This window comes from Canis lupus, chromosome 15, assembly GCF_003254725.2.
Source record: "Canis lupus dingo isolate Sandy chromosome 15, ASM325472v2, whole genome shotgun sequence".
NCBI lineage: Eukaryota > Metazoa > Chordata > Mammalia > Carnivora > Canidae > Canis > Canis lupus.
The window spans coordinates 37970913-37986872 of record NC_064257.1 but is presented as its reverse complement, the minus strand read 5'-3'; the positions used below and the strand labels follow the sequence as shown (position 1 = coordinate 37986872).

General features: G+C 35.9%; 1 protein-coding gene across 14 annotated transcripts in view; it reads right to left on the bottom strand.

The window, feature by feature from the left end:
• TMPO (thymopoietin) overlaps window positions 1-15960 on the bottom strand; it is a 61849-nt gene that overhangs the window by 35796 nt on the left and 10093 nt on the right. For 8 of the 14 annotated variants that reach the window (XR_007402228.1, XR_007402226.1, XR_007402227.1 and 5 more), the window contains exons 2-4: window positions 9069-9195; window positions 6040-6198; window positions 730-827 (exon numbers count right to left, since the gene is read on the bottom strand). Coding sequence is in view for 10 of the 14 variants with exons in the window: in XM_025439569.3 (XP_025295354.1) it covers window positions 730-827; window positions 6040-6198; window positions 9069-9195 (384 nt within the window). In the remaining 4 variants the exon portion in view is untranslated. Of the gene's footprint in view, window positions 1-729; window positions 828-2303; window positions 4965-6039; window positions 6199-9068; window positions 9196-10854; window positions 10985-15654; window positions 15805-15960 lie in introns of those variants that run through there. The other 6 variants (XM_049094013.1, XM_025439564.3, XM_025439562.3 and 3 more) reach the window with 3 other exon arrangements.

The window sequence follows — 15960 nt, the reverse complement described above, 5'->3', positions numbered from 1 at the left end:
AAATCAAGAACTTCCTCTGAGGATGTGTGACTTTAGAATGACAGAAGATAAATAACCAACTGACACAAGACAAAGAAAAGATAAATAACCAACTAGACAAAATGATAAGGAAAATGACTCCAGGGATAGCTATCTTATAAAGGTCAGCCAAATCAATGCTAGATTAGTCAATAATTTGTTCTCTGTAAATTATGCTTTTTAGTTCTATTTCCTACATTTTCCTCTTGAAAAACTGTATCCTGCCTCCACAATGAGACAGATAAATTTTCACCTCAGAAAGGGGAAGAAAAGTGGGGTCTTAGGAACGGATTAGCTTCAGAGTCAAGGAAAAAGCCACAGGAGACAAGCAGAAGTAAAAGCAAAGTTACGAATCTAGACAAAGATTAAATATAAAATCCTTTCCCCTTCCTTTAAAAAAAATTATGCTTAGGCATTTATTTCCACCTTTTAAAATATTTCCCTTAAAAGGCAATAGGACTGGCTTTGAACCATGCTTATTAGCACAGAATCAAACACAAATGAGACACTTATTAACACTTGCTTTAGCAGTAAGCACAGGCTACACTACTGACAAAAAACATGAAGTTTAGATTTCTAATGCCATTTGATGAACAATGGAATGAACACTTCATTGACTGTGCTGGAATTTAACCAAAGGCTAGGACGCAAGCAAATTAGTGTTGTCAGATTACTTACACCTGAACACAGCGATCATAAAACTAAAGATACCTGATTGTGTTCAACTCTTCTTTGCTTGAGTGTTACTGGAGTCTTTGCTCTGCCTTTTAGTGGCTCTCTCTTCTCAAGCTTGAGCTCTATTTTAGAGTCTGGAAATAACATCGGAGAAACATTACTCTCTGAAATACACAGTAAACTACAAGGTCATCCTAACATTACCCTGGAACCTTGGTTTTAGGTACATTCTTGGGTAAAACAAGTTTGCCTATTAGTTATTACCTCAATCAACCATGACTGTTCAGCTGCAATTTCTGTCTTTGAAAACTACTTCCCCATTCTTATTTTATCCCATGTTTACTCCCCTACTCCTTAATCTGATCACCACTTCTTCCTATTCTTTCCTTTTTCTGGAATAGCCTAAAACATAAAGTGAATTCAAACTGTTCATGGAGGCTTGTCATAAGAAACCACCTTGGTATAACTGAGGAGGTAAGGAAAATAAAACTCACAGGTCACTTTTCTTCCTCCTCTCCATTTTAATAAAAATAACATTTCTTTAAGAAGCTAGTGCATATATATTAATTACAATATCACCACAATGCCAAACAACTCAAATATATCTTTTTATAGTCTTCAATATTCCATTGTCCTTGCCTTGATTTTTATCACCATGTGAAGAACTACTTTGTGTTTTTTGCTTTTTTTTTTTTCTTCCCAGTTTTATACACCCAGCATGGTGTAGACCCCAAGAGTCACTGCTCTCTACCAACTGAGCCAGCCTGGTGCCCCTGAAGAGCTAGATTTTTAAAGACCTGTAAAAGTTTTAGTTAACCTCCACCTTTCTATGGCCATTTATCATAACAACATAGCAAAATTAATGTCCATTGTTACTACTAAAACTTGTATTACCTAAAACTTAAGTTAGATTACTTTCCTACCAGAGATAGAAACGGAGTCAATTCTTAAAAAAAAAAAAAAGAGAGAAAGAAAGAAAAAGAAATGGAATCAATTCTTAAACAAAAAGCTTAGTTTTGCATGAACTCAATGCACTGGTGCTAAAAAGTAATCAGGATAGTTCTGTTTTGCTATCTAGTCTTAGTCCAGAGTCTACTTGCAATTTCCCCCCAAATTAGTGATTTTTACCAGGCTAATTTAAATAGTTCAATTTTACTTAGGATTAAGGTATCAGCCCCACCTTCACCTCCCCAAGCATCTATTAATGGATCTATGATATATTATGTTTTGGACAATCATTAGCATTATAAACCTCATGTTTTATTTATTTTTTTTAACCTCATGTTTTATTAACTCAGAATCTAAGAATTAGAAATGACAAAGTAAAGAACCCAGTAGTAATCAAGCAGAAATTGATTAAACAAATAAGGTAGCTGGTTACAAATTTATTCCTCTGATTTAAATTCCAACAGCCAATAAAAACATGGTCTTTAATAGAAGAAAAACCACACAATGATAATTAGAATATTTTCAACTACACCATTGGAATCTCAAGTGAGTTTCAATGAAGAAATGGAAAAGGGATGTCCATGTATAAATATCTAAATTTGTTGCAACTCCAAGAATAAAAAACACACATACAACATGTTTCTGGAGACCACACAAAACTGTTCAAATTATAACTTTATTGAATTTGCAGAAAGATTCTACAGTAATACATTAAAAAAAAAATCACATAGCACTTAGTAGGTACATGTATACATGTACATTCCAGAAGACAAATAACAAAATTACTCCCAGGAAGCTGCAAAGATGGACATGAATACTAAGAATATAGCGATGGCCAGGACTACCAAAGGGACTGTATTTTGCTGATACTTAATACTACTATTTTCCATAAAAATACAAAGAAATTTGGTTATTAAATGCCTCTACAGTTACTTATCTTACAATCAGAGAAATGAAAACACAGAATATACTGCTTTATACAAAGGAATATAGTATGATTTCTCAAGAATTTAAAATAAATTTGCTTTTAGAATTTAGATTAAGCCTAATCATCCATGAACCATAACATAACTTGAAAGTGTTATAAAAAAAAAAAAAAAAAAGGGCCACTTTCCCAGTGTCTAGTTCATCGGACAAACTATAGTGACAGTGAGAATGCACTATTCCAGAATTTTATGATTTAGAGTAGATTTTGCAAGGTGTGGTCCATGAACTGTTTGCTACCAGTCCTTAAAGAAATGAGACACTTGTACCAGAATGTAAATTGGCACACAGTTTTTATCAATAAAAGTTTGCCATAAAACTAAACCCTGTCATCGATTTAAGAAGTGTCTCTAGATCCAAATTCTGGTGCACACTTCTCTTGTCTATGAATTAGTAACCATCTGCAGTCTGGCACTTTGAATTGCACTGATCTAGAATAGTATGAGGGAATACAGAGGTAAAAAACACAAAACTGAGAATAAAAGAAAAAAAACGTAGCCAAGTTCCAGAAAATAAAGATATATAGTAATATTTAAATCAGTGAAGACTCACTTATATTCTAATTAATTGCATTTTCTTAGTTTTGGAGAATTGTAAAATCTTAATAGGTTAGAGTGACCTGTATGAGGCAAAAAATGTGACTTGTTATTACTTTTATACTGTAATTTGATGGGTAGAAGTTTGACTTTGAAAATAGCCCAATCTGGAAACTATAAAGATCTTCAAAGAAAATTTTTGCATAAAAGCAATTGAAATTCTTAGAGAAGCTTCTAAGTTCCCCATTATCAAAGATCAAATAGGTGTCTTTTATTCTTAACTTAATTAGCGTTTATTTCCACGCTTTTTAGTTACTTTGTATACTTCTCCTCCAAATAAGGTTTCACCTTTAAAAGGAGTAACAACCAGCTTATTTTTAGAAGCTGGATTAATTTTACAATCCTTCAGGCAGAGATAGCGGCGACCTAAAGTGGAAGCTCCCATGCTATGGGCAGCCATCTTTACTTCATCAAATGCAGCTTCACAAAGAAATGAGGCTGCATCATATGTTTTGCTCAGAATCCCAAGTGCCTGGTGCATATGACTAGGGTCTGAGCTAAGAATTTGTGCAGCCTGACTAATGTCTGCCTGCAGAGCCCTAACCACAAAGGCGGTATGGGTTGCAATCTGCAATGCTGATGCTGCAGCTTCATATGTTCTACAAAGTACTAAGTCTAACTGTTTATCACAAGACTCCGTGGAAGCTGCCTGAGTACCTACTGGTGGAGTGGCTTCAGATATAAACTCCAGTATTTCATCATCTACTTTTGGAACTGATAATATCCGTGTTGCCTCTCTGGAAGATACTGGATACTTGCATGCCAATGAAGGCAGTTGCCTGTCAATTTGCTGCCACTCCTCTTCAATTACTTTTAAAATAGATTCATGGAAGGGAAAAGATAGTTCTGGGGCATCTACTTTCTCATGTTGTGATTGCTTAGACACTTCCATGCCTAAGGTGGTGAGTGAATGAGAGACAACAGTTTTGGCAAAAGATGACATCACTCCAGATCCAGGTGTATTTTGAAATGCCACAAAGGAACCTGAATCCTTTTCCTCTACTGACTTTTCACTGAGTCTAGGGAATTTTCGTGGAGGAGACAGGGATTCAGTGTCTTGATAATTAGATCGATCAATTCTCTTCCATCTGTTTTCTACATCCATTGGGGGTGTAGAGTTTGAAGTCCCAGGCAAACTACCTACTCCACCCTGGACCAACAGAGAATTGACATAATCTCTGATTGCCTGAGCAAGTGGAGGAGAAATTATTTGTGAACTCTCGGACTCCTCTAGCCCTTTCCTGTCACTAGAGAGAACTGACTGATCTAAAACATGGGACTTCTCAGTACACAATGGTTGAATTCCACTTTTCTCGCCACAATAAATATTTTCTACTATATCTTTATAGCAAGTAGTGGTGGTTTCTTTAATCAGTGAAGGAGAAGCTGCAGCAGAGACCAACATGGCAGCGAGTTCATGCTGAGAAGATGCCGAAGAACTTTTCTCTAAACATCTACCATGGCTAGACTTGGAGGAAGTAAACAAATTCCCTCCAGAGGCTAACTTCTGCAAATGTTCCCTGCCAGGCAAGGTTGTGGCAATAAGAGGTTCCCTAGGTGGGTCTCCCTTAGAAGTATGAACTTTCTTAGCTGCCTGTAGTTCAGTCCTGCCCAAAGGAGGACAGGTGGAGATTTCAGGAAAAGAAATACCCTGAAAAAATCCACCAGAGGGAGTAGTTGGAAGTTCAGAAAAAGGAACAAAATCCCTAGTGGACTTCACTTTCTTGTGTTCTTTCTTCTTTCCTGTAGAGGCAAAAGAGGCAGGAAGTTTAAGCATTACTTGTGTTCAAGCTGATTTTATTCTTTGCCTCCTTGCTAACATAGTGCTGTTGAAGGAAAAGACTATATTTCATATTCTGAACAACCAATTCAACACACTGTGCCCTGGCAGGCAATGCTTATGAAGATATAAGCAATTTGGGTTAAATAATCATAAATTGACAAACAAGTCAAATGAATTAAAACTTTATAAATATCAAGCATTCTTTTATAGAAAGAACATTAATTTCATGTACTACTTTCAAAAAATACTTAAATATCATGGTCAAATTTTCTTAAAATAGTCTACTAGAAATACGTCAAAATATGTGCTTCATAGCTGCCTTGAAATCACATTATCTAGCAAAAACTATAAATTTAAACGCTTAGCAAAAGAGAACAGAGCATATACACCATATTATAAATACTAGGACTATGTATTAATTCTAATAAACTGGACACATACGTAATTAATCAGTAAGATGAGATCTCAATAGTATAATAGAATAAAGAAAAGTAAGTGATAAGACTTAGCATGGTATTTAAGTTCAAAATAGTACCATGTATAAGATGCATATGAAAAAGTGTTCAGGGGTGCCTAGGTGACCGAGTCGGTTAAGCATCTGACTCTTTATCTCAGCTCAGGTGTTGATCTCAGGATGTGAATTCAAAAAGTATTTAAAATGGATTGGAAAGATAAGCATCAAATTAATGACAGTGGTAGCCTCTGTGTTGCTAATACTTGGAAAGGGTAAGTGGGGAAAACATCTTTATTTTTAATATTTTATTCTTTTAGAAAAATGAAATTTGAAGCAAAAAAGATAAAGGTACCCCCAAAAACAAAACCAAAACCAATGAGACATTTGTAGTTTTCTGTTTCTTAGAATTCTCAACAAAAGGTATTTAAATCGAATTACTTGGGAGGATTATTGATGATATGAACAAAAATCACATATAACTTGGTGATATTATTTAAAATTGTATCTTCTTCAGGGTTACTGTATCTTACGAGTCTGGAAAAAAATTACATACAGTTGGTTAACATCATTTAAAATTTTACCTTCTTCGTTGTCACTGTATCTGTCAGAGTCATTACTTCCATTCTGTCTTGTATTTTCTGCTGAAGAAGAAATCGTAGGCAGAGGAGTAGAAGATCTTGACTCTGTTCCCTGTTCCCTCAGTTTCAACAGTTTTTTCTCATATAGCTTCCTGGTTGTTCCTGTATTAAGGCAGAACTTACTTGAGCATCTGTACTGTTTTATTTAAGATCCTGCTCATGGTCTTTAGCAACATTAAAATGTTACATTCACTCTTTCCTTTTCTACACTTAAGTGCTTTAAAATACTATATAAAGGATTCTTTTCTAAAATAGGGGTTTTTCTGAGATCTTAATACATGATTACAATTTTTTTTTAATATTTTTAATTTTTATTTATTTATGATAGTCACAGAGAGAGAGAGAGAGAGGCAGAGACACAGGCAGAGGGAGAAGCAGGCTCCATGCACCGGGAGCCTGATGTGGGATTCGATCCCGGGTCTCCAGGATCGCGCCCTGGGCCAAAGGCAGGCGCCAAACCGCTGCGCCACCCAGGGATCCCTACAATGTTTCTATTAGTAACATGGAATACATAGATTGATACAAATCTTATTATAGATCACCTACTAAAGAACCATGTACAACCAAGCATTTTTGACTGAAAAGTCTTGGACTTTGTATATTTTTCCCATTCCTACGTAGAAAAATATTGCCTTGTAGAAAAAAATCATTTTTATAAACAAACTGTATTCCTCTGAATACTTTAATTAAAACCCCACCTCTCTCATATTAATATGCCTAAAAAGAGCCATTTAATTATGGGAAAAGAGAAGTCATATAAATCATTTTTTTAGTTGAATATATTTTCATATAACACTGTATAAATTTAAGGTGTTAAATCACATTTAGATATAACTACCTTGTGATTAAAACGACCTTTTATGGAAAATGTGTGCCACAAACAGAAATTACATCATCAATTAGATAGCAAGGTAAAATTGATTATAAACACATTTTAAACACATTTCAACATGAATGCCAATTTAAAGCCAAAAATAGCTTTTATTTTCTATTTTATACTTATTATATGCCTCTCTGGTTTCTATAAGATGAATAAAATAATATACATATTTTAGAAAAAGATCTCAAAATATTATATACGTAGTTGTAAGATGAATAGCTAGGGAGGGGGAAGTGGAAAGATGTTGGTCAAGTATACAAAATTTCTGAAAGATGACTAAGTTCTAGAAATCTAACATACAGAATGGGCTATAGTTACTATACTCGACATCTGCGAAAGTAGATCATAAGTGCTCTCTCATCACACATTCAAACTCAAAACTGTGAAGTGATGGATATATTAATTGGCTTGATCACAGTGATCGCTTCCCAATAAATAATTTAGAAACACCAAATTACACACACTAAATATATATATAATTTGTCAATTATACCTCAAAAAAAGCTGGGAAAACCCAATATGTAACTTAACACATACTAATATATAATATACATTTTTGCAGCATTGCTCTTTTGGAATTTTATTAAAGGGTTTTATTTATTATTTATTCATGAGACAAAGAGAGAGAGAGGCAGAGACATAGGCAGAGGGAGAAGCAGGTTCCCTGAGGGGAGCCTGATGTGGGTGGGACTCGATCCAGGGACTCTGGGATCTTGTCCTGAGCCAAAGGGAGACACTCAACCACTGAGCCATCCAGGCATCCCTCTCTTTTGGAATTTTAAATGAAAAATTTAAAAAGCTATCAAATGTCTGTTGGCAATTATATTCATAGGCTTATTACCAGCTACTTGGAAGTAGTATGCTAAATAAAACGAAAGACAACATTCTAAATTGTTTGCAACTTCACCTATAGAAAAAAAATCCCCAAATCCCCAGTGTTCAAATTTTTTAAAAATCTCAATTCAAGGGATGTCTGGGTGGCTCAGTGGTAGAGCATCTGCCTTTGGCTCAGGGCATGATCCCAGAGTTCCTGGACCGAGTCCCACATCAGGCTCCCTGCAGGGAGCCTCTCTCTTTCTCTCTCACGAATAAATACATAAAAATTCTTTTCAAAAAAATCTTAATTCAATTAACATATAGTGTATTATTAGTTTCAGAGACAGAGTTAGTGATTCATCAGTTGTATATAACATCCAGTGCTCATTACATCACATGCCCTCCTTAATGCCCATCACCCAGTTACCCAACCCTTCCCTCCTCCAGCAACCCTCAGTTTGTTTCCTATGGTTAAGAGTCTCTTGTGGTTTGTCCAGTGTTCAAATTTTTACATAACCCAGAAGATCAAGACAGACATTTCTCATCTTGAGGTTACTGTCAAGACCCTCCAAAATTAAGACAAAATCACCAATGGCAACCAAATGATGGAAATCTAGTGGATTTAGCTCCAAGTTTTCTTTTTTTTTTAATTTTTTAAAATTTATTTATGATAGTCACAGAGAGAGAGAGAGAGAGGGGCAGAGACACAGGCAGAGGGAGAAGCAGGTTCCATGCACCGGGAGCCCGATGTGGGACTCGATCCCCGGTCTCCAGGATCGCGCCCTGGGCCAAAGGCAGGCGCCAAACCGCTGCGCCACCCAGGGATCCCAGCCCCAAGTTTTCTTGTTAGTTTTTCTTTTAGGGATCATTCTTGAATTCAATCAAAACAAGACTTCAAAAATGGTACTTTTAATGTAACTGAAAATGCTAGGAATCAATTAACCTGAGTTGTATTAATAAGCCTGTCACCAATTTAATGACTTGGATGAATCTGGCTAATTATGTCACTTCAGATTTTCCTCAACTGTAATGTAAGATCCCTATATCTCACCAGGTAGTTGTGACATGAACACCATATGAAACAATTTCAACAATAGAGAATCTTGAGATTATCTAAGTTCATTTCTCTCATTTTCTTCATTTATAGTTAAGGAAATTATGTCTGGTCATATTAAAGAAATGCTGCTCCTTAGAATCCCAAATCCAACTGCTAGAAAAGACAGGAAAGCAATGTGTGGCACTCACCGAAAAGCTACTTGAAATTTTACCAACTTACCCACAATAGGACCAGGATTTACTCCATATTTCACAAGCTGATCCAGAAGATCTTCATTAGTGAGCTCTGTTACATCTAGATCATCTTTATCTTCTGGTCTGGGTTTATCAGTTTTCTTTGTGGCTTTCTGTAAATAAAGTCCAGTTATCATTTCCACAGAGTTAAAAAATGTTCACCTACTTTATAAGTAAGATTATATACAATAAACATGCAAATTCACCCTCCGTCAGATCTAAAGGTTTATTAGGCCTTAGCAATCAACTAGATTAAAAGCAACTCATTATTTGAAGATATTTTATAAGTTCAATGATGATAACTCAAATTTTAAAGATACACACTATTTAAATAGTCAATTTTGGCTAACCTATCTAAAGAGGAGGTGATGGCATCAAAAACTCAAGGGTAAGTAGAATGGGATTAAACATTTTCACCCAGATAATCATTTACTACTGGCCTCTTTCAATAATCCTTAAAAGTTTATTCTATGAAAGTTTAAGATTTAACATGAAGATAATACTTTTATATTTAAGAATGATTTCCTTTAAATAAGCATATCAGAATTTAAGAAGTCCAAATGAATATTCTTGAAATACAGAGACTTTAGTAGCCAGTTTTTGACCCATGAAGGAAGTCAAACCTCATGGCTATCACCTCTTGACACAGCTTTGTCATCACACTTAGTACTATGTGGCCATTTCACACTTAGAAAAGGTGAAAAAACATGGAACAAGCTTTGAAAGAAATTTCAAAATAATTTTTAAAAATAACCTAAGCAATGGCAGTATTCACTGGAAAAACTATTTAAACTTCCAAGGATAAACAAGAGAAGAGGGTAGAAGTATGGATGCTTTCTAGGCTTATGGCAGACAGTCTTACAAAATGCCTCAGTAATCCCAGAAAGCATCAGAGAACTGAACAACAACAACAACAACAAAAAATGGCCACAAATATCAAAGTCAGTTTAGGCCCAAATTGCTATCTAAAGCAAATGAGTCAATATTGTATCCTAGAAATATTTTATATAAAATGGTGAAACCACAGTTGTATGGACTGCTTACTTTCAATGATGCTGAGGGGGAAAAATAAAAATCAGACATGATTTGGCCATGTATTAGAATTTCTATTTTTTGCCAAAGCAACATTATGAGAAATTATTTTTTAAGGATAACTGCTAATAAGAACAATAACATCAATTCAAGAGAAATCTTTAAAAGATGATGATGAAACTTAGTGAAGATATTTTCAGAAGGCTTTAATTATTGCACTGATATACAATCAGGCTCAAATCTTTAAGCAACTTACACACTGATGTCAAAATAGTTGCCAAGAGTTCAAGAGTTCTATGTATCATAGCCTTGAATTCTTTATAGAGAAAAAGACTAAAAAAAAAAAAAGTCAAATAGACCAAATCCTGTGTTAGTGACCTACTTGAATTTTCCAAAAATTGTGGATAATTGGGAAATCTCCCTTGTATTAACATACTTTAAAGAAAAGCAGTCAAGTACAGATTACTGGTAGATAATCCCTCCCATCATAAAAATTTTCAAATTTTACTATCAAGAAAACACCCAAGATTTTTTTTTTTTGAAAACACCCAAGATTTTAAATTTCTCAGCCTGAGGTTTTCAAGAAATCTCTTTCTTTGGCACTCACCACATTTCACCTATTTATAAACATACTTTTATCTTCTCCAGATGATGAATTCCTTGAGCAATAGTCCCTAAGTCTGGTTTGTTATCAAAACTTCAAAACTTTAGGAAAAGTTACTCCTATTTTAAAGTCTTACCCCAATCTGAGTCCTAATCTTGGGCCTGAGAATCTGTATTTTAACGTGTATCTCAGGTGTTTTGGATGCAGCATTTAAGAGGGTAGCAGAAAGAAGAGGCACTGTCATATTCATATTGTATCCCAAGCATCTAAAATAAAAAAAAGACTGCCTGACACAAGAGTAGGTATCTTACAGATGTTTTGTTGAATGAATGAAAGTGCCATCTGGGAAGGGAAAAATAAGTCACTTATTTTTAAAAACTCATTTCTTATTAAGAAATAACAAAAGGCCTGGGGTGCCTGGGTGGCTCAGTGAGCTAAGCGTCTGACTCTGATTTCGGCTCAAGTCACGATCTCAGGGTCATATGATCGCACCCAGCAATGGCTCTGGACTCAGCAGATAGTCATTTGACATTCTCTTCTTCTGCACTCCCCCCAACCCCACTTGCGCAGACACGCCTTCTCTCCCTCTCTAATAAATAAATATAAAAATAGAAATAACAAAGGCTTATCAAATCAAAGCAGAAAACCAACACTCTTATATTTTCTTAAAACAATGAAACATTACAGCTATCCAAAGAAATCTTAAGACGCCAATAAACTGCATAAGGTAAGTCAGATAAAGCAGGAAATCATAACAAGCTACCTGATTTTTCTTTTAATTTGCAGGGAGAAACGTTTCAGAAATGTAATACTGTTTTTTATGATATCAAATTTAATAAGAAGACAAATTGGGAGACAGGTGTATTATACATAATTATTAAGCCAGCAACTTCACTCAGAAGAAGGAACCATTATTTATACTGATTTCTGCCTGCAGGTTTTTTGTTCAAGTCAATTACATCTTAGTTTCATTCAGTCAAAAATACCAACTACCTACTATTTGCCAGGCAATGTTCTCCAGTTTCTTCCCAACTACCTGATAATCTCCAATGTCTCTTTCAACTTTAAAATCCAACAGCTGTTTTTAATAATATCACCTATGAACTACTATTATTTATTACTTTTTAAAATTTTAAAATTTAAGCCAACCAACGTAAGGCTTGAACTCACGACCCTGAGATTAATAAGAGTTTCATGCTCTACTGACTGAGCTAGCCAGGCACCCTCAGCTACTCTTATTTTTAAATTTCTACCATTAGTAGTAAGATGAAGTACAATAATAATTATTAATTATTATAAAATATATTCTACTGAGCACTTAGTATATACCAAATTGTGTTCTGGGTAACTTCCTTACATGTATATTAACTTACAGAATCCTAAAAATTAAATGAGACAGATAACATCCCCATTTTAGGAGAGGAAAAACTTAAATCCAAAGTTGCACAGCTAACTCCAGCCATAAAGTAACATTTGAACAGACTTTAAGTCTATCACTTTCACAAACTTACCTCCTCCAATTCTGAAAAAAATATTATGGTAACATTGCATTGCTCTGGAGCTAAATAAACACAAAAACATTCAGAAATCACATGTTGTAATAGGTATCAACTGCTGAGCACTAGACACCTTAACAAATGCAACCTCTTGTCATCCTCAGTTACTAGTTACTAGATTATTCCTATTTTCCAGATGAAAAGCACCTGATAGGCAATGTTCATTGTTCAAAGTCACCTGAATGTGCATAGACCTGGAAATTTAATCTACTGTTTAACTCTCTGATTTGAAAGTCTCTACACTTTAACACCTTACTGTAGAGTATGGCAGTCGATTTATGATTTAATTAACATTTACCATCACTAACATACTTTTTACTGTTCTGCTGCATGTCTTTTTTTTTTAAGATTTTATTTTATTTTTATTTATTCATGGGAGAGAGAGAGAGAGAGGCAGAGACACAGGCAGAGGGAAAGCAGGCTCCATGCAGGGAGCCCGACGTGGGACTCGATCCCGGGTCTCCAGGATCAAGCCCTGCGCTTAAGGCAGCGCTAAACCGCTGAGCCACCAGGGCTGCCCCTCTGCTGCATGTCTTTAAATATTTCCTATTAAGAATTCATGATCCACTAGATCAGACCATTCAAGAATGCTATGTTCTACTGGATTCCAAATAGCTATACCTGCTTTGCACCTTGGAATGAAAAGGCAGATTGCCAACTCTGTGAATATTTATTTTTGTGTCAACAAATCTAGGTAATTTCAAAACCTAAAAACATTGGTGTCATCAAGACGCACAAAATAAAAAGCTTAGATACAAAAGTTAAAAAACAAAACCAAATTTTGAACACTCAAGTATTTTTGTCATATCACACCAAATGAATCTAAGAGACCATGGCATGACTAAATGGGAAGTTTATCCTTTTAATTAAAAATACTCCTTATAAACCCATGTTTAAATAGAAGGTATATGCTATGTCCTTGACCAAATCCACAGTAACGTTTGATTTGTTTTAAAATGTTAAAAATTGGGATCCCTGGGTGGCGCTGCGGTTTAGCGCCTGCCTTTGGCCCAGGGCGTGATCCTAGAGATCTGGGATCGAATCCCACGTCGGGCTCCCGGTGCATGGAGCCTGCTTCTCCCTCTGCCTGTGTCTCTGCCTCTCTCTCTCTCTTTGTGTGAATATCATAAATAAATAAAAATTTAAAAAAAATAAAAAATAAAATGTTAAAAATTTACCACTTAAAAAAATCTGCCTTATATACAACTCTCAAACATACTTTGACTATCTGCTAGATTATATTCTTTAAGAAATGTGACATTATTATTACATGTGGGGCTAACAATGGCCACAACATAAAATATGGCACATATAAGAATAATATGTCATGGATAATAATTTTATTGGTTATTATAAATGTCCTAAGGCTCTTTTCCTATAAATTTAAGATTATTTTTTCTATGCTTGATAAAGTCTATCAGATTCCTAAGTTCAATTACAAGTCATTTTTATTTATTTAATATGCTTTAAAACAGAAAACAGGGCAGCCCCGGTGGCTCAGCGGTTTAGCGCGGCCTTCACCCACCAGGATCCAGGTGGGATCCTGGAGACCCCGGATCAAGTCCCGAGTAGGGCTCCCTGCATGGAGCCTGCTTCTCCCTCCCTCTGTCATGAATGAATAAATAAAAATCTTAAAAAGTAAAAAAACAAAAACAAAACAAAAAAAAAAAAACAAAAAACAAAAAAGAAACAGAAAACAATACCTCCACCCAACTACCATCATTAACTTTTTCAAGTTGTGGACACCATTGAGCCTGGCATTTGAGTTTTAACTACTCCAGACAGTTAAGAGTTGAATCTACGGCTATGAAATAGTTTTTCTAAGGATTAAAACATTAAATGAGATATAAAGGGCTTAGCATGCCAACAGACTGTAGATTCTCTAAAAATGTTAATTCCTTCCACCCAGAACATATTTGTGTGGTGCTGACCAACTTAGATAACATGGGAAATCTGAGATGAAGTATGTAAATAACAAACACGATTAATTAATATCCAAAAAAAATCCAACAAATAAATAATTATGGTAGTGAGCAGGGTCTGCAGAAGTCAAACTCTAGTAGTTACGACCACTTGGTAGGAATTTAAAAACGTTGGATAACTAAACTGAAATTTTTATCCTTCCAAGAATAAAGAGTAGATTGTGATATACTTTTTTTTAAATTGAAGTATAATTAACATACAATGTTATATTAGTTGGGACACACTCTTGAAAAAAGTTTTGGAAGGAAAAACATCAAGAATCAAGAATCAAGATTAAGGGTTCTGTCCAAAAAGAATCATAAAAACAAGTAAGAAGGAATAATCATATCATAAACACAACCAAGTACGTCCATGGCTCAACAATAATACATTTACACAAAAGACATACAGGGTTCTACAGGAGACTGATTAAAATGGAAAAGATTTCATATCTGTCAAAATCTTTAAATCCGTCTCAGTATTTTTTTCATAGGGGTTGAGGAAAAGCAGATAACGGATATGCTTTACTTTTTCTCTTTTATTTTAAAAAAGTCTCTTAAATTTCCTTTAATTATGGAGAATTGAACTGGCTTCAAATCCACAAAGACATCAGAAACAATATGGTACAGCTGGTCTTTTCTTTAACGAACAAGAATTTGACACTATTTGCCAGACCACTTACTTAAGATTTTCAATTTCTCTAAAGCTCAGGCTAAGATTTTCAGTTAAAAATCTACATTGCATCTTTCTTTCATTTCTACTTGGTAATCCGGAAAAACACACCGCACAGATTTCTTAAAAGCTGAACAGCACAACTTTGAAAGATGCAGTACTTTTCTCAAAACTCAACTCGCAACTTCGCAACCGGTCTTACAAAGCGAGGTCTATTACACCCAATCACTAGTTTTAATTACACTCCGCAGGATTCGAAATCTGAGAAGCAGGCAGTTCACGCCAACAAAACAGCGTATGAAAACCCACAGAACAAAAACCAAACTATTCTCCAACGCGATATGCACCTGGGAGAACCAATCTGAGATTGCACCGTGATTAGACATTCCAAATTGCTATCACTCCCGTATCAGAACGTCAAGAAATGAGCATCTCCTGGTTCCGAAATCTCTCCTTTTCTCATGCAAAATTTGCCAGAAAACAAAACACAAACAAAAAAAATCCAAGCCCTCGGTAACTACCAGAATTTCCAAATATTTCAGCATTTAGGACAACCACTTAAAGACGCTGATCCTAAGCGCTCACTTTAATTTAGAACACAGCCCCGCCAAAAGATGGCCTGTTGCTGGAAAACACGAACACTAACGAGAAAAGCCATAAACGGTTCAAAAAGCCCTCCCTATGCAAAAGCATAAAAAGGCGGGAATTTCTTTATTTCAAATTTTGGTAAGAAATTAGTGTGTCACCAGTTGCCCTCCAGGGAGCGCTCTGAGACTCGGCTACCAGTCGTTTCAGTTAATAAAGCGGGAAAAGCGCTCGAACGTGACCTCCAGCAGTTTCGGGCCGACCCTCCCGAAGGAGCGGCTCCCGGAGGGGGCGCGCAGTCCCCGCCGAGGCCCGGGCTCCCCGCGGCCACCCGAGGGCCAGGGCCAGCCGCACACCGGGCACACACACGGCCCCCCCGCCCCCCGCAGACCTGCCCGCCCGCCGCTCTGGGCGTCGCGCGCTCCGCCGCCCGGGAGGCCCGAGGGGGGCGCCAGGGAGGGAGGGCT